Here is a 27895-nt window from a genome sequence, read left to right as displayed (position 1 = left end):
ACAGATGTAAACATTTTACATTTTGGTAACACTTGGCAGGTTTTTAATGTCAGACCTATTTAAAACAATGAGGCCTGGTTTCACAGGCTTACATTAAACCAGGATTAGGCCTTAAATCGATTAGGGCATTTAAGTAGCTTTTATAAACATTACTGGTGTGCATCTTGAGGGGGGGAAAAACAACTATATTTTAAGATATGTCAGTGCAAGATGCTTTCAGTTAAAACAGTTCAAACATCCATTTTAGTCTGGACTAGACTGCCTTGTCTGTGAAACTGGGAGTATATGAAAAATAATGTCAGAAACACAAACATTAAATATATGATAATGAAAGATTGTGTGATTTTTAACATTTTTCATGCATACATGGCTGCTGCATTTTACTTCAGAAAAATGCTTTAGTTCATATAAATGCTTGATTGATGCTTCTTAAAAGTTTAGTTGTTATGTTTGCTTAATATCCATAAATGATATCCAATAGCCTATTCAAAAGGCATATTATTTAAAATGATTTAAAACTGTTGTGCTGTGAAGAGAGGCTGGTCGTATCGTATCTCTGTTTATAGGAAAAAAAATATTTCAACAGCACAGGCACGTGACGCCTTCAGCAAAACTGAAACTAACAAAACTAGAACTAAAACATTCAGAAACAGACATTTAAAAATCATAATTCTAAAAATACATTTATTCATTTAGACTTTTATTTCCAGATTTATTTATTTCCATATGTAAAATCCAATCAGAGCTTCATTAGAGCCATCATACATGAATGCATTTATACAGCAATTAGCCTACAAGTGCATAAAAATGTTGAGACAAATGTTTTACATTTTGAAGACAGAAATATGACATGATGGATTCATGGAAATTATACGTTTAATTTGAAACTAAAACAGACACAACTGTTTCCAACATTGATAATAAATCAGCATATTATAATGATTTCTGAAGGATCATGTGACTCTGAAGACTGCACTCTCAGAAATTAAAGTACATAATTTTACCTTCAGGGGTACAATGGCTTGTCACTGGGGCTGTACCCTTGGCATAGGGTACAAATTTGTACCCTTGTGATTTGTACCTGAAGAGACCAGTTTTGTACCTTTATTTAACAGTACAAGAATGGACCCTTCAAAAAGGGTACAAAATTGGCTTTGACAGGGTACAATCATTGAAATATTCCATAAAATAAATGTCTCTTAAAAATACAGTACTTTTCTGTTAATAAAATACAATTTATAACCGTAATTTTACATAAAATCTTCTGTATTTTCTTTAGCTTTTTAATAGAAATAACCAGTCTTAACTGCAAAAGAATGTTTATTATTAGTTTTTTATTTTATAAAAAGCCAAAAACAGTTTTAAAACTAGTAATGGTTTCAATTGCAGCAGTATACTTAATATAACAATACATCAATATTACAAATGAAAAAAAAAAAAGTTAGTTGAATAATAATTAAACAGTCTGCCTTCAAAACCTGACCATTGGTCGACAGATGAATTACAAGGAGTCATTAAAAAACAAACAATTAAACAAAGCAGGAAAGAGTGAGTGTTCTTAAAGTCCGCGTGACACTGATGAAAATGTCTGTGCAAGTGAATGGAGGGAGATTGGACTTCCTTCTGAAGAATGTTCTCCATGTATGTCTTCTATTCATAGTCTGCAGTTTCAGTTCAGAGAGAAAGAATCTTTTGAATAAGGGTGTCAAACTCAGGGATGGAGCTAAACTTCTTCTCCCTACAGAAACTAATTAAACACACCTGAACCAGCTAATCAATGTCTTCAGGATTGCTAGAAATTTCCAGGCAGGTGTTCTGGAGCGGGTTGGAGCACTTTGCAGGACAGTGGGCCCCCAGGAGCGGAGTTTGACACATGCTGTGGACTGACCGTCATCGGCTTTCTTGAAGTGCTCTTCTCAACTTTTGATCCCTTGGGGTTTATCTTGAAAAGGCATCTGTCAAACAAACAAAAAACAACATGAGTAATGAAAAGGACTCTACTATAGAACTCTTTTAATAAATGAACAGTAAAAATATCAGAAAAGTGTCCGAAGTGTTTTCAGATAGAAGTGTTTTCAAATGTGTCCGGATTAATGTAGATAATGTAGAGAGAGAGTTTCATAACGGTTTTGATGTATTCACTTAACTGCTGGTTTCGTACCACTGCAAGAACTCCAGCGTTGCTCCTTGGCCTGATGGGTACGAGATGTTCAGGTAGTTGTAGGACGCAGACTCAACAGAATCACTGAAAGTGGTTCTGTGGCTATTAACAATGATTTGGACCACAGGAATCAACGTACTCTTCCTGTTTTTCATATAGACAAGAGAAGAGATATGTAACTTTTTGTGAGAAATAAAACATAAAAACATATATTCCAGCAATTATATTATCTTTAAATGGTGCAACTCTCACCTTTTCACCATGTCTTTATTATCAGAAACTCACAACTTATCTGCAGAGAGAGAGAGAGAGACTTTTTGTGAGAAAACATAAAAACATAAATTCCAGATCTTTAAATGGTGCAACTCTCACCTTTTCACCATGTCTTTAATATCAGAAACTCACACAATTTATCTGCAGAGAGAGAGAGAGAGAGAGAGAGAAATGAGTGCATGGGACACATTAATTTACAAATCCATAATCTAATGTATTTTTTTATCAAATAAATCCAGGCTTGATGAACATAGGGATTTCTTTCAAAAACGTTAAAAATACTAGGCCTAATGTTTTCCAAACTTTTGACCGGTACTATATATATATATATATATATATATATATATATATATACACATATTCATGTAGATTCAGTCCCAAAAAATTATAAATCCACGCTACTCGTCGTGTTTGGCAAAGTAGGCCCTACGTTACATTTTTTCCTCAGATGGAATTGGAATTGGAATTAACTTAGAATGGAAACAAAATGCAACAGAAAGCCTAAACAAAATAAGGGATTAATGTTATGACTTTGATAATATCGAGTAAATAACAAAACTACACTTTACAGTCAACTGATACGTAATTTTAAACATCATAAACCTTTTAAATGATTAACGGCCCGCACCGTTTGAAAAATTAAAACACACAGTCATTGGTTTAACGACTCAGGCTTTCAGACGGTTCAAAATGCTAAAAACAACATATAATAATAAAGAGAAGTTTAGAAAATGTGTATTTTACCTGCTTAATTTCGCTTCACATCCACGAACAGCTGCAATCCTAACGGTCGAGTCGAGTGATTCCAGTCAGCTCCGAGCCTCCGCTCACCGTGTGATTTGAAGAGACTGTATCAATGCGCCGGGCGGGAATTCATTCAGTTCGAATATTTAAACTCTTCATAGTTTAAATGTCCGCGTATTTCAACAAAGAATGTATGATTATGTTATATTACGAGATGATATTATGAAAAGAAATCCGTTACGAAACGAAACATTGAACGCAGCAGAACTAATTTGACAAGCGGAACAGTCAGAGTAGTGATTAAGTCCAATAAAAAAACGGAAATTTTATGTTATTTCACAGTTACATGTTTTTCACATTATTTTACGGCGGATATGTACTAAATTTACATTATATTTCTGTAATTTTACAGAATATTCAATATACAGGAAAGATCTGTAAAATAAAACAGTAAAATTCTGTAAAATTACAACAACAAAAAAAAAATTACAGTGCAAGTTATTTATTTACCATAAATAATTAATAAAATATTTAAATAACTTTTACAAAAAAAATAAATAAAATAAAATAAAAGGCTTAGCAGAGTCTCTTGATATTGTACCTTAACCTTTAAAAGAAACGGTACATATATGTACCTTTTAATGCTTGGGAACATATATGTACCTTTTTGACCCTCAAAAAGGTACATACATGTACCTTGAGGTCCAATAATAAGCCCTATGGGGTATGTTAGTGTAGATACTTGGGGGACAGAAATGGACTCCTACTGTACCCCTATTTCTGACAGGAGTAATGACGCTAAAAAATGCAGTTTTGCTTCAAAGAAATAACTAAGAAAACCATTATTTAAACTGTAATAATATTTCACAATATTAGTTTTTTTTTTTTTTTTTTTTTTCTGTATTCTTGATTAAATAAAGGCAGGCTTGATGAGACTTCTTGCAAAAAAAAGAAGGATACACACACACACACACACACATACACACACACATATATATATATATATATATATATATATATATATATGAGCAATATCACACTCTTATTTATATATAAACGCAATATCAGACTCGTAGCCGTGCTATATGGCTGTATATCAGCACGGCTGTGATTACCTACGGCACTCGGCCTGCGGCCTCGTGCCTATGGACGAATCACAGCCGTGCCAATATTTGAAATTCTTTCACTGCTCTGCTGCACTTCATTACAGCACTCTGCATGTTGTTAGGAGGACAAAAAGGTTTAAAAGTTACATTTTCTACCTCAGTGGTCTAAGAACGCTTGTCAATGTCAAAATGATTGAGATGGTCAATCAAATTAAAAAGTAGGCAGTTTTACATTCTCTTTTTGCTCTTCACAGCACAAGCGGGTGCGTCAATTGCGGAGGTTCTATTTTTCCGGTAAAATCACAAAACAAATGCACACAAATGTGTCCCTGCTCTTGATATACAACAATGGACATCTTTGATTTTAATGAGGAAAAAAAACTATGCGAGGGCAGATAAGAACACACAACCTTTAATACTGTTAACAAGAATTCTACCACTAGGGAAATCAGATATCTATTGTGGATCAAGTCAGTGCTCACCACTTGCATTGTCAATACAAGATCTTGACCAAAAATTGATGCACCTCCTGATGGAAATTACATCATAACATTTATAACTGTTTAAGAATGTAAGGGGATGAACTGAAGGTTGCTACTCAACGGAGGTCATGTCATACGTGTAAGGGGTGGATTTTGATTGATGAGCATGGAGATGTTTGTAAGAGGCACTCAAATAAGGCCTCAGATAACCACGAGCACTGGTCTCCTCTTTCTGTCACACACTTGGTAAAATACTCAGATATATTGCCTTTTTTATTTTCTCTCTATCTCATGTTTCAATCTAGTCTACAAATGCTTTGAGAAGCAAAAATAATGTCTCTTTCTGCAGTCAAGGTCAGTAGGCTGGGGAGAGTTTAAGGAATCAGCCTAAGATGTTTCCGATTAAAAAAATATTTGCGAACATCAGGTGGACATGATGTTGAGGAAGACCAGTGCGGATGAAGATGAAGATGAAGTGGAAAGTGTACATATATGGTAAAAGGAAGTCAGAGGCCTTATGATAATCTGTTCATTTGTTTATCAAATAAACTTTGAATGTCTTTGTTTAATGATAAATGAATACTGAATAAATACTAGCTCAGATGTGTTTCGGATGTAAATATTATTTTGCTTGCTTTCAAGTTAATGCCAAAAGATGCTTGAATGCTGCAATACTCATGTAGAAACAAATGTATTTGACTTCCTCTTTTTTGTAGAACAGAATGAGATGAGTAAAAGCTGCGAAAGTTCCTGAACTTAATGTTTTTAACGAACCACAGAGGTTATTGAGAGGATACATGGGGCAGGGGTGAAGAAAATGTGTTGAAACCACCAGAGGAAATGATACAAAGACTACAGTGAAGAAGAACAACAGTGTAAACGACTGAGGAAGAACATCCAGCTTATTAAACATGATTTACAGAGACTGATACGCCTACAACAGGAAGATTGGATCATACCGCGCATAGAGGAGTTGAGCTTAACAGCATCTCCAATATCACTATTCAGAGCTTGATTATTGAGCTTTTAGCTTTGCTGAGTTTAACTTTTATTTTACATAAACTGCTTTGCATTGTAACCAGTTAAATAAGTGTTTTCATTGTTGCGATTGCTTACTGTGAAACTGCTTATAACTACACACTGAGCCTCCAAAAAGGACAAGTTTATACAACATTCATATTACTTTATGGTTTAGACTAGGCCTGCATGATTAATCGAAATCAAACTGAAATTACAATTTGGCTTAGTGCCATTATGAAATTGTAAATACTTTCTGATTTTTAATTCAATATATGCACAGCGTTTTAGTGTAGAATGCCTCTGTGATCATGTTTCAATATCTGAAAGCACTGTGAGTTTGAGTCACTTACTGTAGAATGTGTATTTGAAAAGCAACACGCGTCAATCATCTTCCCAAACTTGTAATGCGAAGCGTTCATTAAACCTGTTGTCCAACAAAAGGCAACATTTAATATCATATTTTACTCACTTCATATAAATTCCATATTTCACAAGTTATGAAGTAAAATATCTAGCTTCCGCCAGAACGCCTTCTGTATTGATTTTTGGTCAAACCACCCTATGAAGATGGCTGTCGTTAGTGCTGTTTTTTTTTGTGTGTGTGTTATTGATGTATTATTCTTGTCATATTGTGAGCAATAACACAGTATTGCCTTTCAGTTTTTAGGCTTTTAGCATATATCCTAACTCAAATGAACTGTTTATTACAGTATAAAGTGAAATGCTCTGCTGATGATGTTGTGTTGAATGAGTGTTGAGTTTGAGTCTCAATATTATAAAATATTAATAGTAAGCTTTCAACTGTTTTTCTTACCATTAATTAAACTTGCAAGAATTTACATTATTTATGCTATTTTATATTATATATATATATATATATATATATATATATATATATATATATATATATATATATATGTCTGTATTTGAATGAAGAAGCAGAATAATGTTAGGATTAGTAATATAAAAAAGCCTTCGTCAGGATTGAATGGGGATACCCTTTTGAGGTGCTTAAAAGATATGGGTTGGGTGATGGGTATATTAAATGGATTAGGTTACTTTATAGGGACCCACAAGCAGAAATAATAACAAATAGCCAAATTTATTTGCTGTAAAACCCCTTGCTATGGCGATTCGGAGTAGTCCTGAAATAAAAGGCATCACGATAGGTGATGCTATTGTTTGCAGATGATATTGTGGTATTTCTTACAAATCTAGAACATTCTATTCAAGCACTTAATAATATACTAACAACATTTGGAGAATTTTTGGGCTACAATGTTGATAATAAGAGTGCCTTGTTGTTGTTTAATGGGGATGAAAGGAGAAACTCTTTGACCTGTAGGCAATTCACCTGCTCTCCAGAAGGTTTTACATATTTAGGAATTAAGATAATCCCAAATATAAAAGAAATTATTCCAACTAATTATGACCCACTAGTAAAGAAAATCATTGACTCATTCGAGAGTTTGAATGCATTGCCACTTTCTATTATTGGACATATAAATATTATAAAGATGTCAATTTTACCAAAATTTCAATTCCACTTCCAGACTCCTTTTTTGCTATACTCAAGAAAACATTCACAAGATTTATATGGAATAACAAAAGTCCTCGGTTACGTCTGTCCTTGCTCTACCTGACATACGAACGTGGAGGGCTTAAGGTACCAAACATAAAACTTTACTCTTGAGCAGCTCAAATATGTTCTGCTATGTACTACTTCATAGATACGGAACCTCCAGCGTGGAATGGAATAACAATTCCATTACAGATGTATCTTTACTCTTCTTCAATTAGAATGCTCAAAAAAACTATGCATAGTCCTTTTCTTAGGAATACCATCTCTGTATGGTATGAAGCTCACAATTTTTTTTAGATGAAGCAATTACATTGTCAGGTTTGTCACCACAAATACAAATTTTGTGCCTGGGAGAAGTGATAATGGATTTAAAAATTGGACGTATAAGGGAATAAGCCAAGTTAAAGATTTATACGAGGAAGGTATAATGTTGTCATTCCAGGAACTGATGAGAAAATATGATATTCCTCAGAAACATTTTTTAAAATCTTAACAAATAAGAAGTTTTATTCATTCTGAAATTAAAACATATTCAGAACCCACTTTGTCAATCATAGAAAAACACACTTTAAAACATTTAAGGGATAAAGGCAATCTGTCATACTCTTAGAGGGATCAAAAGAGAGTTCATTATCTTATTTAACAGCTTGGGAGAATGATCTTCAGGAAGATATTTCTAAAGAAAAATGGATGGAATCTTGTTTATTTGCACAAAACAACAGTGTCAATACTAGGTGTAAATTTCTGCAATATAAATGACTCCTTCGTACCTACATTACCCCAGTCAAATTACATAAATTTAATCCCAATATTCCAGACAGTTGTTTGCCCTTGGTAGCCTTTATCCCTGTATATGGGAGTGCAATGAGATTCAAGGATTCTGGAAGGAGATCTGCTCCTCCTACACTGCAATTCATCATCAACAAAGCTCCTCTCACTGCAATTCACCAATAAATGCTGGGATATTCCCAACAGACCAGCGTCAAAGCATCAGGAAGAGCTGAAATCTGCAAAGACTGAGTTTATTAAGGAGGACAGTGAGAACATGAGTGATCCAGAACCCAGCAGAATGAAACACACTGAAGATACTGAAGAACAAAGAGGTTGGTGTTTATTCTTCATTCATTCATGATGCTGAACAACATTCATGCTAGAAGATTCAAGCACTTCTGCACATTTAGATAAACTGTGGATAAACTTTGAAATTGTACAAAAAATATTCATATTTATATACATATCTTTTTCTACAATAACTTTGGTAACAGGGTTAATGAATGTGGTCAACACAGTACAGTTTTGTTTAGTTTTTTTTAAGATGAAAATCATGTAACAGGATTGATTGAAATAGGGCACAGCTAATGTTACTGTACAGCCCCCGACACACATACCTTTCAAAAGAGATGCATGTACTCCAAATGGTTCCTGAACAGCATGCAATTTATTTTGGGTATGCCTTTTTTAGGAGTCTTCTTACGCAAATGTTACAGGAATGCTAAGGGGTTAAATGTCATCACACCGAAGCTCAGTACGCTTTTACAGTCTAGTTATGCTTATTGCGCTTTTACAAACTATTCTAATTCAAACTTTCCAGGAAAATGTTTTTAGATAAACAGTGAAAGAGCTGTCGAAGCTTAGTGATGGTGACGTTGAAATTGTAAGACTGGTATAGTTTGTTTATAGCTGAACTTTAGGTTTTTACTTCTTGCGACTGCATTTAGGTTTCAAAATTCATAAAAATTGTGTTTATCTGTGAACAATATCTTGGGGGAAAAAAAGTGTCATAAACCTTTGTTGATCACAGAGCTTATTTTTTGTGGTAATCCAAAAGCTAATGGAAAAATCCTTATGGGGTTTGTGTCGAGGTAACCAGTGTGATGCTAAGTATGACATAAATTTGGAAGTATGACATAAATTTGTAATTATACAAATTTACCTCATACTTCCACCACTCTATAGGGTATATATCGAGCATGACCAAATGGGAACCCTGGGCTCACTACATTTGCTTGTCAGAGAAAGTGTTAAGAGCCGTATGAACTGATGGCGATATCTAAAGTAATCAGTGAATCTACCTAGTTCACTTTGTTATTGGTGTTTTATTCTATTATTCTAAACGTTAGTGTGAAGAAGTTAATGAAAAACTTTTAGATGGCAATCTGCATATGTGAGTGACATCGGTTATGCTCATCTTTGCTTGCTGCTTTTAAGGTATCTTGAGTAAAATGGCTAATTTTTTCATGAATCACTTTCATACGCAAGACCTAAACTGGAAGCGATCCCCCCATTATATTCAGCTGCAGTGATCTCTGCATGCTATGTAAGGGATTTCCTGGAACATCATATGATTTATGACTCAGCTCTATGAATCTCACTCTTGAACTTTCTGCGCAAGGTCACCCTCTGGCTTCCAGTATGAATGAAACAGACATTACATGAGAGTGTTTAGTTCCATAATGCTCAGTCAAATCACCACATTTTGGGTAAAAATGTGTGCTGTCAAATCAATTATCAAATCGCATCTAACATAAAAGTTTTTGTTTACATAATATATGTGTGTGTGTGTGTGTGAAAGTGTTACATAAATATAGTGTTATATAAAGTGTAATTAATATATTACACACACATACAGTATAATTACAAATATAATTATCACACACATTATTATGTAAACAGAAACTTCATAATTTAAGATATTACTGTCACTATAAGATTTTTTTTTAATAAAATAGAGGTCAAATGCTGAAGATTGATTCTTGGACCATTTTAATGAATTAGTTTGTCAAGGTAATTAATTAAATTTAAATTTAATAAAAGGTAATCTTTTACATTAAAAAGTAACAGGTTGTTGGTATTAATTTAGTGTTTATAAGCCTAATGCTAATACTAGATCTTTTAAAGAATTTTAACCCGACTGGGTTTCTAGAGAGCAAAAGTTTTTTGTGAAAAAAGTGGAAGGCTTACACAAAGTTTGTAAAATAAACTGTTAAAAGGATTTAATGATCACTAGTGATAGTATTTTATTCTGTGTTGTCATCATTCAGGTTGGATTTCAGCTTTAAAGGGGATATATGTAAGATTTTCACTTTAATAAAGCATAAAAATACCACAGTATGATTGCAGATATTTAGGAAACATGCTAAGTTCACCTACTTGTTTCTCAGAAAAACAATGCTACATCCAGATATTCTACTTTGAAATGTGCGTTCCGTGTTCGGAATGTTTGTCTTTGTTTTGGTCTGTGCGAAACCGTGTGCTGCCAGTTTATCCAAAAGTATTTCAATATCGGAGGTTGCCATTTGGCGGAAAACACTGTGTATTGCAGTCATGGAAACCAGTAAACAAACTGGGTCAGAGAATCGCAGATTCTATCTGACCTAAAAAGCCTCTGCATCCATCTAAAAATCTCTATGACCGACAACATATTAAAACAGATAAATCAACTCATCAGCGTACAGTGTGTAAGTCTCCTTAGGTTTCATTGTCAATTGTGCTCCCTCTTGTTGCGTGTCCTCAAGCTGGCCACCCAAGTCTTTGAAAGAGGGGGTGGGGCAAACAATATTTTGAATTTGGACTGCAGTACCTATTTCGATAGAGCCCCTTCAATGTTTTTTTTTTTTTTTTTTTTTTTTTTTTTTTTTTAACAAAGCAGCTGATATTACCATAGAAACTAGTGGACTGCCGAGTAACTTACACCCCAAAATGGCAGACACACGGGGCTGCTACTGGGTGCCGGTGTTGCAATGGAACGTTCTATTGAGTGTCACTTCTTGTTAGTCTATATTTTTTGGCCTGAATACAACACAAACAGTTTTGCTCCCCCAATCACCAATTAGACAGATTTTTGTCAGCTGGCCAACTACTTTCTTTGAGGACCTTCATAACAAGTTATCTTGCTCATGGGAGAAAATCTTTCTATGTGCCTTCAAAGTCAACATATTCAACTATCATGGGTGTGAAGGCATGCAGTTATACAATGATGGCACAGGTTGAAGAAACACTTGTGGGCTATCTCTCCTGCATCTTCATTTGCAACACTGTTAAAAAAAAAAACAACTCTCCCCACCCAGCCATTCAGAACTTCCAGGCTTTTGGAAAAAACATTTCAAGCAGCAGGTCAGACTGGTGCTGCATTGCACACCATGGCGATGTTACAAGCATACCAGGCTGACCTAAAGGACATGAGTATGGGTGGTTCAATTGATGAAGAATCATTCTCTGAGCTTCGTCGAGTCACAGATTTGTCTCTCGGCACAACTGAACAGATGGCCATGCATTCAGTCCTAAAGACAGCTGTTCAATGGGTGTACTGGTCGCCATAGAGAGAGGTGTCTGTAGTTAAATCTAACGGGCATTAAAGACAGAGATATTTCTGCTTGATTCCCCTGTGACGAGCAGGGCGGGCAAGAGCCATGACTGAATGGCGCAAGGCCAGCGACGTGAGTGATAATGAGCATCAGCTGCGTGACACACTGTCCTCGAATCTCTCACGGAGGAGCTCCGGAAGCATGAAAGGAGGAGCAATAACAGTGAAGGACAAGAGAGGACCAGGCTTGGACTTTATTTTATGTTTTGTTATGTTTGTGTGGCCAGCAGCTGAGCAGCTGTCCGTGAGGAACTGCCGGCATTTTACTTTCGTTTTGTATTTGTTCCCGCCTCCTTCTTCCCGTACATACAAATGGTGGTGCATTGGTGCCGAAACCCAGGAGGAAGGAGGGACATGCTGTCAGAAAAACCCACACTGCTCGACCTCCTCAGCACCGCGACCCCCTCAGCAGCGCAGGCTCTCCGACAGCATGTTCCTCCTTCCTCCCGGGTTTCGGCACCAATGTAACACCATTTGGAGTGTGAAGACCTCGAGTGGCTGCCCGAGGCGGTGGTGCTGGAGTGATTTATTAACAGGTGGGATGGAGAGTTCGCTGCCGTGCTCCTGGGTGGGCTGGCTGCTGTCCAAGAGGGAGTGGAGGGGTCGCCGCCGTGGGCCAGAGCCTGCTGTCGTCCGCCATGAAGGGGAAGAGCAGGGAACGGGGCACTTGCTGCCGGCTGCCCTCAGTCAGAGGAGCCATCGCCTGCCGCCAGGGGGCGGAGGAGGATCGAGCCGTACACCAAGCATCCAGTACCATCGCATGGCGTGGTCCCCACTACCATGAAGGTCCCCTCCCAGAGAGCGAGTCAGGTTGCTACAATCGATACTTTCTGGTTCCCCCAAAAAAGGATGTTTTCAAGATTCAATTCAAGATTCTAACTATCAATATCATTGTCACAAATTCGACATTGCAGTTCCTCACAATCAGTCTCAAGGACACTTACTTCCTACCGCAACACCAGAAGTTCGTGAGGTTTGCTTTTGGGGGTGAAGCTTACCACTATCAGGTTCTTCCGTTTGGCCTAGCCTTATCACCCCGCACATACACAAAATGCATGGATGCAGCTCTGGCTCCGCTGCGACTCCAGGGCATCCGCATTGTGAAGTACATACTGTAGTTGTTTGGCTAATACTACCCCAGTCTCAAGAGCTTGTGCTTTGACACTGAAATATCGTCCTAGCTCCTCTGGTCTCTCTTGGGTTGAAACTCAATGCCAAGAAAATCATTCTCTCTCCCTGCAAGAAGACAATGTACTTAGGGGTTATATGGGACTCAGTCATCATGTGGGCACAACTGTCTGCTACTCGTGTCAAGACCATCTTAAACACCCTAAGCAACATCAGGCTGGGTCAGGACATTACTGTTTATCAGTTTCAAAGAATCTTAGGTCTCATGGCAGCTACGTCCAAGGTGATCCCATATGGGCCTTCTGCACATGAAACTGCTTTAGTAATGGCTCTGATCCAGGGGATTTCATCCAAGGGCCAATCCCCTAAGGCAAATAAGGGTTACATGCTGTGGGCTATGTACAATTTCTATGTGACTCAGACCCCTCTTTCTCGACTTTTGTCCCACTCGGGGTGCGTTTTGTTATTTCAAGATGCTGATGGACACCTCCCTCTCGGGCTGGGGAGCAGTCTTAGATGGCCATCCAGCCGAAGGGGACTGGGGGGTATAATTTTGATTTGCACATCAGCTGTCTCGAGATAGTAGTTGTATTTCTGGCCCTGAAATACTATTTCCAGTACCCGAGGGGCTATCATGTCCTAGTGTGGGTTGATAACACTGCGTTAGACTCTTTCATACATCACCAGGCGGTCTGCTGTGCCAAAAGTTTTGCAAGAGAACACAAAAGTTTTATTTTTTCCTCCTATCCTATATTTTTCCCACCACCATGTCCCTTTAGGCTCCATAATATGATATCACATGTTTCTGCATATTCTTCACATGTGTTTTGATCAGGAGATTCAGTATTCTTTCAGAAGACGGGTAATAGGGCTCCCTACTGTGTTTCATTGTTTAAATATGTTTAATAGATCTCGCTACCAAAACATGGGATTTGTGCCGCTATTGTTTTAAAAATAATAACTAATCTGTATGGAAAGTTTCAGGAATGCATAATTTATAGAAAGGCATCAAAATGATCACAACATTTTATAGCAGTTGTCTCATTTCTGCTACTACATCAGGGCTAACTTTTATGTTCCCTCTTTGAATTATTTTTATTTACTGAAAATGAAATGAATTAGTTTTGTCTTTCATTTCAGACCTGATGGAAGAGAATGGGAGAGTGAAGAACTGAGTGAAGTGGAGAGGAACATCATGTCAACCCTGGAGAAAAACCTTTGAGTCGCTCAAAGACTAAAAAGACATTTTTTAAAAAAAGAAGAGCAAGAAATGTACAACCTGCACTCATGTGGAAAGAGTTTGCCATTCAATTATCTTGATGTGCACATGAGAATCCACACCGGAGAGAAGCCATACACATGTGACCAGTGCGGGAAGAGTTTCACATACAAACAACTCCTTGATTTTCACATGAGAACCCACACTGGAGAAAAGCCATTCACTTGTGATCAGTGCGGGAAAAGTTTCACGCAATTAGCACACCTTAAGAGTCACATGAGGATCCACACTGGAGAGAAGCCATACACATGCGATAAGTGCGGGAAGAGTTTCACAAACAAACAACTCCTTAATGTTCACATGAGAATCCACACTGGAGAGAAGCCGTTCACATGTGATCATTGTTGGAAAAGTTTCACACAATATGCACATCTTAAAGGACACATGAGAATCCACACTGGAGAGAAGCCTTTCATGTGTGGTCAGTGTGAAAAGAGATTCACATACAAAGGACATTTAACAGTACATCAGAAAATTCATACTGGTTTGAAAGATTATATGTGCTTTGAGTGTGAGAAAACTTTTACTCATGCAAGCTGTTTAAAACAGCACCAGAGAATTCACACTGGAGAAAAACCTTACAAGTGTTCACACTGTGACAAGAGATTCCGTCAGTCGGCCAGTCTGAAAACACATGAGAAGATCCACACTGGAGAAAAACCTTACAAGTGTCCAAACTGTGACAAGAGATTCAGTCAGTCAGTACATCTGAAAACACATGAGAGGATCCACACCGGAGAAAAACCTTACAAGTGTTCATACTGTGTCAAGAGATTCAGTCAGTCAGTACATCTGAAAACACATGAGAGGAGCCACACCGGAGAAAAACCCTACAAGTGTTCATACTGTGTCAAGAGATTCAGTGTGTCAGCCAATCTGAAAACACATGAGAGAATTCACAGCAGAGAGAAGCCACACACACGTGAAAAGAATTTCACACAAAAAACACCTCTTAGGGGACACATGAGGATCCACACTGGAGCAAAGCTATTTACTTGTGATCAATGTGGAAATACTTTCACACAACTTCAAGGACACTTGAAAATCCACACTGGAGAGCAGCTTTTCATGTGTGATCAGTGTAAAAAAAGACTCACACACAAAAAAAGTCTTGAGCTTCACATGAGAGTCGATACTGGACAGAAGCTGTTCACATGTGGGAAGAGCTTCACACAAAAAATACAACTTAAGAACCACATAAGGACCCACAATGGAGAGAAGCAACATTCATGCGATCAGTGTGGGAAGAGATTCTCAAGGAAACATCATCTTGAGATTCACATGAAAGTTCATACTGGAGAGAAGCCGTTCACATGTGATCAGTGTGGGAAGAGCTTCACACAAAAAATATACCTTATGAACCACATGAGGATTCACACTGGAGAGAAGCCATTCATGTGTGAACAGTGCGGGAAGAGTTTTCGATATAAACAAACTATTAAAAATCACATGCGAATCCACACTGGACAGAAGCCGTTCATGTGTGAACAGTGTGAGAAGAGTTTCAGGAATCAGCAGACCTTAAGAAACACATGAGAAGCCACACCGGAGAGAAGCCGTTTATGTGTGATCAGTGTGAAAAGAGATTCTCAAACAAAGAAAGTTTAACAGTACATCAGAAAATTCATACTGGTGTGAAAGATTATATGTGCTTTGAGTGTGAGAAAACTTTTACTTCAGCAAACTGTTTAAAACTGCATCAGAGAATTCACACTGGAGAAAAACCTTACAAGTGTTCACACTGTGACAAGAGATTCAGTCAGTCATCATCTCTGAAAACACACGAGAGGATCCACAGCAGAGAGAAGCCGCACACGTGTGATCAGTGCGAAATGAGTTTCTCTTTTAAAAGTCACCTGAAGCGACACATGAGGATCCATGCAGTGAAGAAACCACATCACCGTAGTCTGAAATCACAGTAAGTAGTTCAGCAAACTGTTTTTCTGTTTAAAGCTGCAGTCTGTAACTTTTTGTATATTTAAAAGTATATTTGAGCAAAAAGAATTATTTCCTAAACCACTACAAAGTGTTAATGTTCGGACTAGTTTACACTGGTATGGTTCGTATCACTGTGGAGTAGCCCAGTACCTACTCTTTTTGTTTTAGGCAGGACTACCAGAAAGCATCTGGAAGGAGAGGACAGAGAGAATGTGAGTGATCCTGAAAATCAAGGCTGAAGACTCACATGAGAGTTCACTCTGGGAAGAAGCGCTCTGATATCACATCTGCCTTCTCATTCTGAAGAAAAGACCATTAACTGTGATCAAAGGTGCAGACAATTTTTTTGTGCATCTGTCCTGAAGAAACACCTGAAGATTCATGCAAAGGAGAAGATTCATTCATAATATTACAGCAGAAAAGACACAGTAGTGTGTATTTCAGTGCTGGAAGAGCTTTACTATAGATGATGAACTAAAAGAGCATCAGAAAATTCACACTGAAATAAAAAACACAACACTGAGACATGAGGTTCAATCTGTCAGAAACACATGAAAGGATTCATACTGGAGAGAAACACACCAGAGTTTGATCAGTTATTTAGTCTACAGTCATGATCACAGTAACTAGATCATCTTCAGATCCAACAGTTGCCAAAGTTCATCTTCAAGACCAGGGGCCTCATTTATAAAATGTTGAGCAGAAACAATCATAAATTTGATCTTACGATTAATTCTGCCTATGTGTGATTCATAGAATGAACATACACCAAGAAAACGAGCGTACACCTCTCTTTCAGATGTGAAATCTATAAATCGCAAATGATCTTGAACTTGTGCGCAGCTGAATGGTTTCAGTTTTCCATGTTTTAAACAACATTAAATTGCATATACATATAAAAGATCAATCATCGTCCAAATCCTTGGCGAACTGCAAGAATAGCTTAGATTTCCAAAAACCTGGAGTAATCTGACTAGGAAAAGTGAGTACGTCTGCTCAGACCCTGACGTGGCTATAAACACTTTTCCACCTCAAAGACGTTTTTATAAATATGAGCATTGGCGTGGATTTTAACGTACACACTCGCTAAGATCAAATCTGTGCATACGCGCGCTTTATAAATGAGGCCCCAGTAGTGTCAGATTCAGATCAACTCAAAGATGGAGTTCTTCCCCAAATAACAATATATATTTTTTATTCTTATATATAATAATTTACTTTATTATAAATTATGTAATTATGCTTTATTATGATTTTTATGTTAATTTTCTAGTCGTTTTTTTTGTGTGTGTTCTTGTGCTGGTATAGTTCAGGGAGCTGAAGAAGAGGCCATAACTCTTTTAAGAAAAACATGAATCTGATAATACTTTTTAACCCATTCTTCATTGTTTTCCATTGGAACATCTAGTTTCTCTTCCACTTCTATTCTTCCATGCAAATGCAAGATATACTTTTATGTAGCTTTGAAACTGAACACTTCTCTTCTCTTGAGATGCTTTGGCTCTTATACAGTCAAGTGGGAGATCTGTCTAATTTGGTTTCACTTTTACTTCATTTTGTATTTGATTGATTAAACTTATTACCCATTTTATCAGCAACTACTGCTTGAATCCTAAATCATTTTACTTCTGAAAGCCAAGTAGCATATTATGATTGCTTTTTGAGATTTCCATGTTTTTAATTTTCTCAGTAGAGCTTTTAAATGCCTAATAATCCGAACAGTATTGAGTGGTGCAGGTTTGATGTCACTTTGTAGGCGAGCCGGCAGTTAGCCTGTCCCGATTGCCCATGCAGGGCCCAAGTGACAGCCCATCAAAAACCCACATGGAAATGCTGGATGGAATTGTGGGAAGGTTCTCTTTAGGTTATATAAGAAAATAAAACCTAAAAATAAACTGTAGGGAATGTTTGGGAAGGTTTTCTTTAGGTTATAAAAAACTAGAGAGAACATTCCTACAACTTGGGCCCAAAAAACAAATGCGAATGTTAAACGAACTGTGTTTGCCTTGGATGCAGTATAACATAATACTGTCAAATGAAAATTCTGAGTTCACTTACAATCAATATTCACATAAACAAATCAAATGGAGCAGGTTGAGTAGGACCGGTTACATTTAGTGCTGCTGACCTGGATGGGAGTGAGTTTTAGGGGGTTAAATGTAACAGACGTAGGGTAGTAAGAATCTATACTGGCCCTAAAGTGGCGCTCTAGTGACTGAAACTAGAGGCTGCAGACTTTAGCCTTCTTGTTAGAGCGCCTCCTATGCCGGAGACCTGCTCAGAGTGGGTCGAGTAGGACCAGTTACATTTGGTGCTGTGACCAAGAAGGGATATTTGGGGGGATTGAATGTAGGCCAGTAAGAGCTGTGCATGTATACCTCACTCCCCTGGCCTCAAGAGGATCTCTAGTGACTGACGCTAGAGGCTGCAGTCTTAGGGTGTACTCACACTAGGCGCTCTGAACCATGCCCGAGCGTGTTTGACCGCCAAAGCCCGGCTTGACAAGTGTGAACGCTCCGTTCCGTGCCCAGGCACTGTTCGTTTTGCCGGCCCTGGCCCGCTTGGGCCAGAGCACAGTTCAATTGGGCTTGAGTGCGGTTGCCTGAGCACGGAACAGCTATACTTTTGTGTGCACTACTGTCATAATTATGATGGCAAACGTCTTTATTACTAGTCTGATAGTACACTCATCAATTCATGTAATTAATTTGAGTGTACTTGGGTTTATAGCAGGTATAGTTAACCCCTTATTGATGAACAGAAATTGTAGTTTGCAAGTAAAGCTGCAAATTCCTCCATTAATGTCAGCTGCCTTTGTAATAATCATCTGCTATGTGCAAGTGAAAATCGCTGTGTGGCATAAATGATAAATATATTAGGCAGTATCTTAGCGAAAGTGCATTTCTTCCTGTTTTCAAAAAGTTGCATCATATATGATGTAAGCGGGCTCTGGCCCGGAACGTTAAGGGCAATTCGAGTGCAGGCCAGCGGGGGAGTTGGGAGGGTGGACAATCGCGCTCAGACTCGGTTCAAGGCAACCATGCCTTAAGCACCATTAAGCCTTCTTGTTAGAGCGCCTCCCATGCGGAGACTACGATTTGATTCCTGCTCAGAGTGGATCGAGTAGGGCCAGTTACATTTGGTACCGTGACCCAGATGGGAGTGTGTTTTAGGGGGTTGAGTGTAAAAGATGTAGGCCAGTCAGAATCTGTGCATGTAAACCTCACTCTACTGGATAGTCATGTAATCACATATATGATGATGAGAAACCTGATACTAATGATACTACATTAGATATGACATGAATCTGAATCATGAATTTGATTCTACCTGTAATAAAACTGAGTCAGCAGAACGGAAGGTGTTAGGATAAAAATTAATCATTTAATGGATGTTATTAGCATCATCATCATCATCATCATCATCATCAAAAAAAAAAAAAAAAAAAAAACTTCAAGTAGTCTATATAATCATTTTTGAAGAAACCATTTTAAATGTGTAAATATGCAAAAGTCTATTTTTTCTACAGTATATGAGAGATAATAGTGCGCTAAAAACTTATGAAATATGTTCATACTGATGATCTAGAAGTAGCAGAAACATTTAACTTTTAGAAACTGATAAATCCTGTTGGACGAGATGTTAGAGATGTCTTTAACTGTTGTCAGAAAAAAACTATGCACACAATGTTCCAGTAATGCAGAAACTAAACCATTTCTTTTAAACAAACAACTGAGTCAGCAGAAGAGAAATGACAGACAGGAAAATACAGCACTATTGATATACAGAAGTTTGAAAACCAATCCTGTTTAGAAAATACGCCTCATGACATCATCATTCTGCGAAGCAACAAAGCCCCTAGAATATCTGGATTAATATATATAATATCCGAATTATTTAATCGGCTGGACAGTTTCACTGCTGTCTGTTTATCTAATCCAAACACAGCATAGAGTGGCTGAGTGAATGTGGTCTGGACTCTGTGGATGAGGCTCATTGTGTCTGAGACGCTGTAGAAGGACAAAATCCCTGCGCTGTGATCCACATACACTCCTATTCTACTGGAGACATTGACTACAGGAAGGACAGTCTCTATGTTATTGTGCCAGAATGAGCAATAGTCTGGAGAGCAGAACAAACACCAGGACTGATTATTGCGTCCAACTGCACACTCAGGACCATTTCCTTTTCTGCCGATACTCTTATATGTTACTCCTATATCCACTCCTAGTCTCCCATCACCACTCCACTCCACCTCCCAGTAACAACGTCCAGTCACACTCTCTCTACACAACGCCTCGGTCCAAGAATCAAATCTGGCTGGATGATCAGGATACGGCAGACGTGTGTCAGAGTAAGTGATCACTGTGTTTTCCTCAAACAGACGGAGCCAATTATTCACTGAGTTCACATCCAGAGTCAACAGACGGGAATCTGATGGAGATAAACACATAATTACTCATAACTTTACATCAATAATATAACACATTAATGGGTCTCTACAATATCATAATTTCATAATGATTATAAGTGGATGTGTCAATCATGCATAAAACCTCAGTTCACTTAAAGTAATTGATTAATCAGATAAAATCTTATTGATTTCCTTATTTTACATGAAAAAAAAAACCATGTTATTCTTGCAAAGTTATGAAAAACAAATATAACTGCAAATCTATGCTAAATATTGTGTGCAAAAAAAGGTATCAGCCCACTCTTACTCCCAATGCACTAAAACTGAAGCATGGCAAGTGCTTTATGCATTTCAACTCTTCTGAAGACATTTGTTATCTTTATTTCAAGGAACAGTGACATTTTATTCACTGGAATTCAAGAATTTTATCGCTGCCCGAAACACAGTCACATCACATTCAATAGATAAATCCCATCTCTCATGGGACACATGAGAGCATTTCACATCAAAGCTGGAGTAAATTAATCGTTTAGGGGTAAAATGAAATTCAAAATATGTGACAAGCGATATACTGTTAGCGAACGTCACACCAATGAGAGTGGTGCATATGATATGCAAACCAAGTTGTACGAATTTGTATGAATTAGCCATGTTCCCATGAGATCGGGTTGGAATAAACACCTTGAATCACTCTTGCGGGCATTTTTATGGAATACGACACACATCATGTGGCGCCAGAGTGTCTCAAGTCGGACAAATTTTCTAACCAGCATGCAATGCTTCAAGCCAATCGGTCTGCATAATACCATTTGACATTAAACACACTTAAGGCACTGTAAGTGATTTCTGAGAAACACTCTTCATATATGAAATCATCAAAATAAACACGCCCCTACCCAAATGAATCTTGTCCATATCTTGATAACTCCGCCCCCAAATTCACAAACATGCTATACAACATAGGCACCACCCCATCATGAGTGGACACACCCCTTACTGCTGATTGGCTACAAGTGTGTTTTAGTGCTCAGTCTGATCCACTTTCAACAGCGTTTCTCAGAAATCACTTATTTACTAAAGGCTGCGTTCCATTCTGAAGGGCACATCTCTATGGCCATAATGTTTGTAACAAACAAAAACCCAAGTTTACATATGGCTCCAATGAACTTATCTGTTTCTTGAATGAATCCCTGGTAAGATCATCATGTGTAATTACCACAGAAAGTTTCAGTGTTTGTGTGTGTTTTCATTGTAACTCACATTGTAGGAACTCCTTCCTAGTCGAAAATTCAAGACTCGGGACAATGACCTGGACGGTTTTAACTATGAACACCAAAGAATATCTGCATTAGTGCAAACCCTTTAATTCCCAAAACTACTACTATTTCATATTTAATGAACAGTGCTCAACTCTATTCTGAGATTATTACCTGTTTTAGATAATCTTTCTATTTCATCAGTGCAAAACTGCTGCAGTTTGTCTCTGAGTTGAGAGACAGATTTCACCACCTCATCAAAATTGGGACGAGAACTGACAGTGAAGCTGTCTGTAGATCCAGAGAAAGAGACCGACGGGCAACTCTATAGATACAAAGACAAAAGTATATGCTGTGCAATTAGAGAAGCTTGTTGAATTCTTCAGTCCTGTGTTTAAGAAGATCTGTGTTACCTGGAGGAAATGAATATGATCATCTGTGTTTGAAAGCTGTTTCAGTTCATTCTCTTTCCACCTCAGATCATCGAGCTCCAGCTCCAGTCGCGCCAGTCTTTCTTCAGCTTGTTTCACTGCAGCTCGTTCCTGATCTCTGATCAGCTGCTTCACCTCAGCATGACGTTTCTCAATGGAGCGGATGAGCTCAGTGAAGATCCTCTCACTGCCCTCCATTGCAGTCTGTGCAGAGCGCTGTTATAGGACACACATTACAATCAGATCTTAATGGCACCTCTCATATAGAGCTCCAGTGTTAAACTGTTAAAAATAAAGATTCTTAAATAGTTCTTCATTAGAGTGTAGGGTTCCATGAATAACCTTCCTATTGTGCAAAAGGTTCTTTATGGTGTAAAAAAAGGTATTTTGAATAGACTCAAATTACTTTAGTTAATTACATTAGTGGAATTGCATTGTAATGGTTCAAATCAAACTTATCTGATTATCAATTTGTAGGAGTAAATGAAGAGGCATCATATTGATCACAAGTTAAGTATGGAGTACCGCAAGGCTCAGTACTAGGACCACTGCTTTTCTTCACCCTGTACATGCTACGCCTTGGGAGTTAATCATTAGGAAACATTCTATATTTAGCTCTATATTTCTTCGCTGCCTGACAAAAGATAAGCAATCTTTTATTTCATGTACGCAAGCAGAGACTTTGTCAATTTAAGTGAATAGAACGGGCCTACCGTATATTTGAATGTCATCAGCATATAAATGGTAAATAAAGCCATGTTGGTACAAGATTTGATGCAGGAGTAGTATGTAAAAAATGAATAGTAGTGGGCCAAGAACGGATCCCTGGGGGACACCTCACTTCAAATGGGCAGAAGGGGTTTGAAAATCCTGCACTGAAATGTAGAACTGTCTGTCAGAGAGATAAGAAGAAAACCGAAGAAAGAGCAGCAGTAGAAATACTCACACCTGAGAGGCGGGAAATAAGTAAATCATGGAAAACAGTATCAAAGGACAGAAGATAAGGTCAAGTAGCAGAAGTATAGAGAGAGAACCAGAGTCACCAGAGAGTAGTAAATCAATCAACATTATTATGATGTGATTTACTGTATATAAGACTTTGTTTTAGGCCAAATGGTAAATCCTGCCCTCCTTCTCATGTAGTTGCTTTTCAAAGTAATCAGTCAGAAAACTCATAATTCATATAAATCATATAATTTTTAAGAAACAAACCTTTCACTGAAAGATTCTTCAGAACCAAAAGTTATTTTGTGCCATTGCCATGAAAACCTTGTTTTGTGTGAAGGAGACTTCTCCAAACTCACCTTATGAGACTCCACAGCCTCTCTCATCCGCTTTAGATCTATCCTTCTCTGCTGGATTGTTTTCTGGATGTTTTTCTGTGTTTCCTCAAAATGTTTCTGCAGAAAACAGATACATAATTAAATAAACAAATGATTTTTGTAAACAAGTCTCTTATTTAATGTTACTCTGTGGCAAGCAGGACGAGGCCCGAGAACTGTGAGAACAACTGTGAGAACAAGGTTAGGTGGCGTGATTGATGATGAGCGTCACCTGTGCACCACACCGGTCTAGAGTTTCTAACGAAGGAGCTGTGGGAGCATAAAAGGAGGAGAGAGGACAGTGAAGGACGAGAGAGGACCAGGCCTGCACTATTTTACCTTATCTTTTGCTTATGTGTGTGCAGCAGTGTCAGTGAGGGACTTTTACTTTCGTTTTGTGTTTGTTTATTTTAAACTAAAGTTATTGAATGTTCGCTGGTTCCCGCCTCCTTCTTCCCTGAACAACATACCTCATCACATAGTCACTCAAGTGCATTTATTGGATCAAAAACACAATGTCTATCTTTCTAAAACATAAATCAATTACATATAAGTTTCCCTGATTGAGAGAAAAATCACATAAGAAATAAAGAGGGAAACAACATAATCTCATGTCACTCATGTGATCCAGTAGAGAGCAGTACCTGTTTCTCTGTTCTTGCCACTTCAGTTGAAACAGTGTCATGATTTTTGTGTTCATCCACCAAACACAGCATACAGATACACCGCTGGTCGGTACGGCAGTAAATTTCCAGCATTTTACCATGTCGAGTGCAGATCATGTCCTGCAGTCGTCCAGTAGCGTCCATCAGATTGTGTCTTTTACCTCTGAAGAGATTCTCATGCTGTTCAAGGTGATTTTGACAGTAAGAGCTTTGACACTCCAGACACGACTTCACTGCTTTCTGTTTTCTTCCAGTGCAGGAATCACACTGAACATCTCCAGATCCAGTGTGAGGAACTGCAGGAGCAGCAGGAGGAGCAGCAGGAGCAGATTGGAGTCTCATCGTCTTGAGTTGCTCCACCACCCCAGCAAACACCACATTCTTACTTAAAACTGGTCTTGTTGTGAAGGTTTTTCTGCACTGAGGGCAGCTGTAAATTCCCTTCCGATCATTCTGATCCCAGCAATCTGAGATGCATTCCTTACAGTAACTGTGTCCACAGGGAATCGTCACTGGATCCTTCAGGAGATCCAGACACACTGGACAGCAGAACTGGTCCTCAGCCCATGAGATACTGGCTCCTGCCATTTCACTGTATATGAACACAGACAGAAAGACGATACTCACTGCAGCTCGACAGTCAAGTTCCTTCTTCTAACTGAAGGGTTTATATACCTTCCTTATTACATACCTGAGAAACAGGTTTTACTGTAGGGAGTGACTTACTGTAACTTGTTCATTTCAGTGGTTTTTTTTGTTTTTAATGACTACACTGTTTAGACGACAGTGTTGAACTGATTATGATTTAACACTGCAAAGTGATTTATGTACTTTAATTGTGCTAGCACCCTAAACTACACCACACAATAATATAAATCATGTTAAGGCACAATATCATAACTGGATCATGAATGAGACTGTGGCAAATGTGAGAGAGACTCACTGATGTTCAATAGATTCGACTCATCATATATATAGAAAATATTAACTATTTCAGTACATGGAATATCATAATGAACATTTGAAAAGGCTATATATAAAAAAATAGAAACTGAGTGATAAGTCCAACATATTAATTTATTTTTTTATGCTATTATTAATTATGATTAGATTTCTTTAACGATTAATCAGCTTTTCAAACAGAACCAAACAAACAGCTTTTCAAACAGAACCAAACAAGCACTATGTGGAAAAAATCTTAAAATAATATAAATAGGTTTTCAATTTTTTTATAAAGTAGAACAAGCACTGAACTTTTAGGAAAGTTTATGTTTGGGAATGTGGTTGGATGAGATCTGAAACAAAAGTAGAGAAAATATGCACACAATGTTCCAGTAAACAGGAAGTTTGCACGCAATGTTGCATAAACATGGTTTATACAGTGCAAGCCAATTTTTTCAGTGCTCTTGATTTTAGAAATGTTTTACCTTTAAGGGAAGGGGTGCCCAATCCAGCTCCTGGAGAGCCACTGACCTGACCAGTTTAGCTCCAATTAAACACACCTGAACCAATAAATCAAGGCCTTCAGACTCACTACACAACAAAAACCCCAGTGTTAAATTAACACAGTTTGATTCCGCACTCAAGATTGTTAAAGTTAATGAGATAATTAAGTGATTAATTTAAGTGATAATTGACTATTAGTCAAGACACCTGCTGTTAACAAGTAGAATCACTAAAGGAAATGTTAAGTCACTATTATGGTGATCAGTGTTTTCTCTAACCATTGGCTTTTAAACTTTTTTTCTGGATGCTTTAACTGTATGTTTGATTGTCTTAATTATTAATTATCTCATTAGCTTTAACACTCTTGAGTTTGAACTCAGAGTTAATTTAACTGTGGTCTTTAGCGTGTAAGCTTCCAGGCAAGTATGTTGGAGCTAAACTCTGCAGGATTGGGCCACCCCTGCTATAGGGATTTTTTAAACATCTTTGTTAAAGAGTACAAACCATGAACCAAACAAGGTGAATCACAATGTTACTATCTACAATTACAAATAAAATAGCATTTGAAAATCAGCTTTATAGTTTTAATGAGGTAAAGAATTAAAATCCCATACATTGTGAATAATTTAAATTATTTATATAATATTGGCTATTATGAATTTGAATTTTGACATCAAGTTCTTTGCTATTGAGAAATACTCAGAAAACTTAAATATCGCTAGAACACAAGCGTGTGTGATGTCTAGGCAGAAATCTAGCTCTGAATATTAGATTTTTTAGTGACAAAAAAAGCATTAGTACTGAAGACATACTGACAAAAGAAACATTTAGAATTCAGAGTACTCTCGTTTTCTATATTTCAATGAAAAAATAGGCCAAGCCGACGCAGACGAACTAGTGCCGACGAAAGCAGACTGCGGGGTTGGCTCACGTCGGCAGCGTCTGTGTCCAAAGTTGGCCTGACACACCAAACCAACGCTAGACAGCCGACGGCCAAGTAGCAAGTCATTCTGCGCCTGCGTGAGATGAAATGCCTTTCCGAACCAGCAGGTGGCAGTAGCTGAACAGCCAATCAGAATGATCAGATGGCCTGACGAACCGACGAGCTCCAATGCCGATTCAACATTTCGAATCGGCTAAAAAAAAGCCGACGAGGACCAACTTCAGCCGATGGTGCGAAACACACTGAGAAAACTTAGTCGGCCGACGAACAAAAACTGCCCAACGGCCGACCGTCGGCTTGGTGTGTTCCTGCCTTTAGATTTAGCAATTACCTACATTCAGAATGAGACTAAATGCCGTTTACACAACACTGTTTTCAACCAAAAATGGAAAACTATTTTATGCGTTTTGGCTGTGAATTTGGACAACAATGCCATTTTGGTGGCCTGAAAACGTTAACTTTGAAAACGGTTTCAAATCGATATCGTTATTCTCTCCGTGCAAAATGCAAACACTTAAATTTGTGAAAATTTTATGAATTCATCATGCAGATGTGTTTAGTCTGTAGGTGCATAGTGTTTTTTTTGTTTTTGTTTTTGTTTTTTAAAGCGGCATCGCCAACTACTGGCAGCAGAATACAGTGTTTGTATTTTTTTTCCGCGGATCGGCTTGAACCGGAAACATTTTGACAACATTGTCATCTGTAAGTGAAGAAAGCAAAGGAAAAACATTTCTGTTTTTAGTACATTATTGTCATGTAAACATACCCTGAGAGGCGTGGAGTCGGACACTTTCTGTGAAGTCACCTGATCTACATTAAACAAAAAGACACAAAGTTTTACATGGGCTACTGTTTGCATTTAAGCAAAACCAAAAACTTGCACTTTAATTACTTTTAACTTGATGATACATCATATTTTAAATTATTGGTGTTTGTTGTGAATTGCAATGTTCTACTTTCTTGGCAATACAAAACTGAGCAGGATGTCATATACAGTATTACAATAAATTATATAGTCCTGTCAGACAAAATTCATAGATATGCTGAATGCAGTTGTTTTTCTTTTTTGAAATATAGGCCTAGAAGAGCTCAGGGGTAGTGAACTAAAATCATTTTGAAAAATCTGAAATATATTCATACTGATGATCAAGAAGCAGCAGAAGCAGTGAGCTTTCAGAAACCGGTTGGTTGAGATGTTAGAGATGTCTTTAAGTTCAAAGAAAGCTATACACAAATGTTCCAGTATAATGTTGACATGAAACATAATTGTGTGCATTATAAACATGTGCAGTAAAATGTGTACACAATGAATGCTCGTTTAAATTAACAATACTAATAACTT

General features: G+C 37.7%; 3 protein-coding genes and 1 long non-coding RNA gene across 5 annotated transcripts; 2 read left to right on the top strand and 2 right to left on the bottom strand.

Annotated features, from left to right (window-relative positions):
• Positions 1 to 770: 770 nt before the first annotated feature.
• On the bottom strand, positions 771 to 3640 carry LOC125270607. Of its 2 annotated transcripts, XR_007185393.1 has the most exons (5): positions 3179 to 3640; positions 2534 to 2575; positions 2414 to 2453; positions 1762 to 2305; positions 771 to 1661 (listed from the first exon to the last, which is right to left on the bottom strand). It is a non-coding gene; the product is annotated as an uncharacterized LOC125270607 (long non-coding RNA). The 2 variants fall into 2 exon arrangements; XR_007185392.1 differs by having other exon boundaries at positions 771 to 2305.
• A 10520-nt stretch (positions 3641 to 14160) lies between these two features.
• On the top strand, positions 14161 to 15674 carry LOC125267608 (zinc finger protein 658B-like). Its single transcript, XM_048189451.1, has one exon. The coding sequence runs from the start codon at positions 14187 to 14189 to the stop codon at positions 15672 to 15674; it is 1488 nt and encodes a 495-aa protein (XP_048045408.1). The 5' UTR covers positions 14161 to 14186.
• A 72-nt stretch (positions 15675 to 15746) lies between these two features.
• LOC125270581 (protein krueppel-like) lies at positions 15747 to 16397 on the top strand. The gene is made up of 2 exons (XM_048194328.1): positions 15747 to 16056; positions 16245 to 16397. The coding sequence occupies exons 1-2, from the start codon at positions 15785 to 15787 to the stop codon at positions 16294 to 16296; spliced, it is 324 nt and encodes a 107-aa protein (XP_048050285.1). The 5' UTR covers positions 15747 to 15784; the 3' UTR covers positions 16297 to 16397.
• A 3081-nt stretch (positions 16398 to 19478) lies between these two features.
• Positions 19479 to 24808, bottom strand: LOC125270499 (E3 ubiquitin-protein ligase TRIM16-like). Its single transcript, XM_048194156.1, has 6 exons — positions 24144 to 24808; positions 23482 to 23577; positions 22160 to 22393; positions 21921 to 22071; positions 21751 to 21813; positions 19479 to 20510 (listed from the first exon to the last, which is right to left on the bottom strand). The coding sequence occupies exons 1-6, from the start codon at positions 24750 to 24752 to the stop codon at positions 19900 to 19902; spliced, it is 1764 nt and encodes a 587-aa protein (XP_048050113.1). The 5' UTR covers positions 24753 to 24808; the 3' UTR covers positions 19479 to 19899.
• Positions 24809 to 27895: the final 3087 nt, after the last annotated feature.

The sequence above is a fragment of the Megalobrama amblycephala genome, linkage group LG1 (genome assembly GCF_018812025.1).
Source record: "Megalobrama amblycephala isolate DHTTF-2021 linkage group LG1, ASM1881202v1, whole genome shotgun sequence".
Lineage (NCBI taxonomy): Eukaryota > Metazoa > Chordata > Actinopteri > Cypriniformes > Xenocyprididae > Megalobrama > Megalobrama amblycephala.
This window is presented reverse-complemented; position numbering and strand designations above follow the sequence as displayed.

Coding starts and splice junctions, on each gene's coding strand:
- LOC125270499 (XM_048194156.1), bottom strand. CDS start 24,752: ATGGCAGGAGCCAGTATCTCATGGGCTGAGGACCAGTTCTGCTGTCCA. Junction 22,394..23,481: donor AGGCTGTGGAGTCTCATAAG/GTGAGTTTGGAG, acceptor GTCCTATAACAG/CGCTCTGCACAGACTGCAAT. Junction 20,511..21,750: donor TAGGAAGGAGTTCCTACAAT/GTGAGTTACAAT, acceptor TATCTCCATCAG/ATTCCCGTCTGTTGACTCTG.
- LOC125270581 (XM_048194328.1), top strand. CDS start 15,785: ATGTGCTTTGAGTGTGAGAAAACTTTTACTTCAGCAAACTGTTTAAAA. Junction 16,057..16,244: donor CACCGTAGTCTGAAATCACA/GTAAGTAGTTCA, acceptor TTTTTGTTTTAG/GCAGGACTACCAGAAAGCAT.
- LOC125267608 (XM_048189451.1), top strand. CDS start 14,187: ATGAGAATCCACACCGGAGAGAAGCCATACACATGTGACCAGTGCGGG.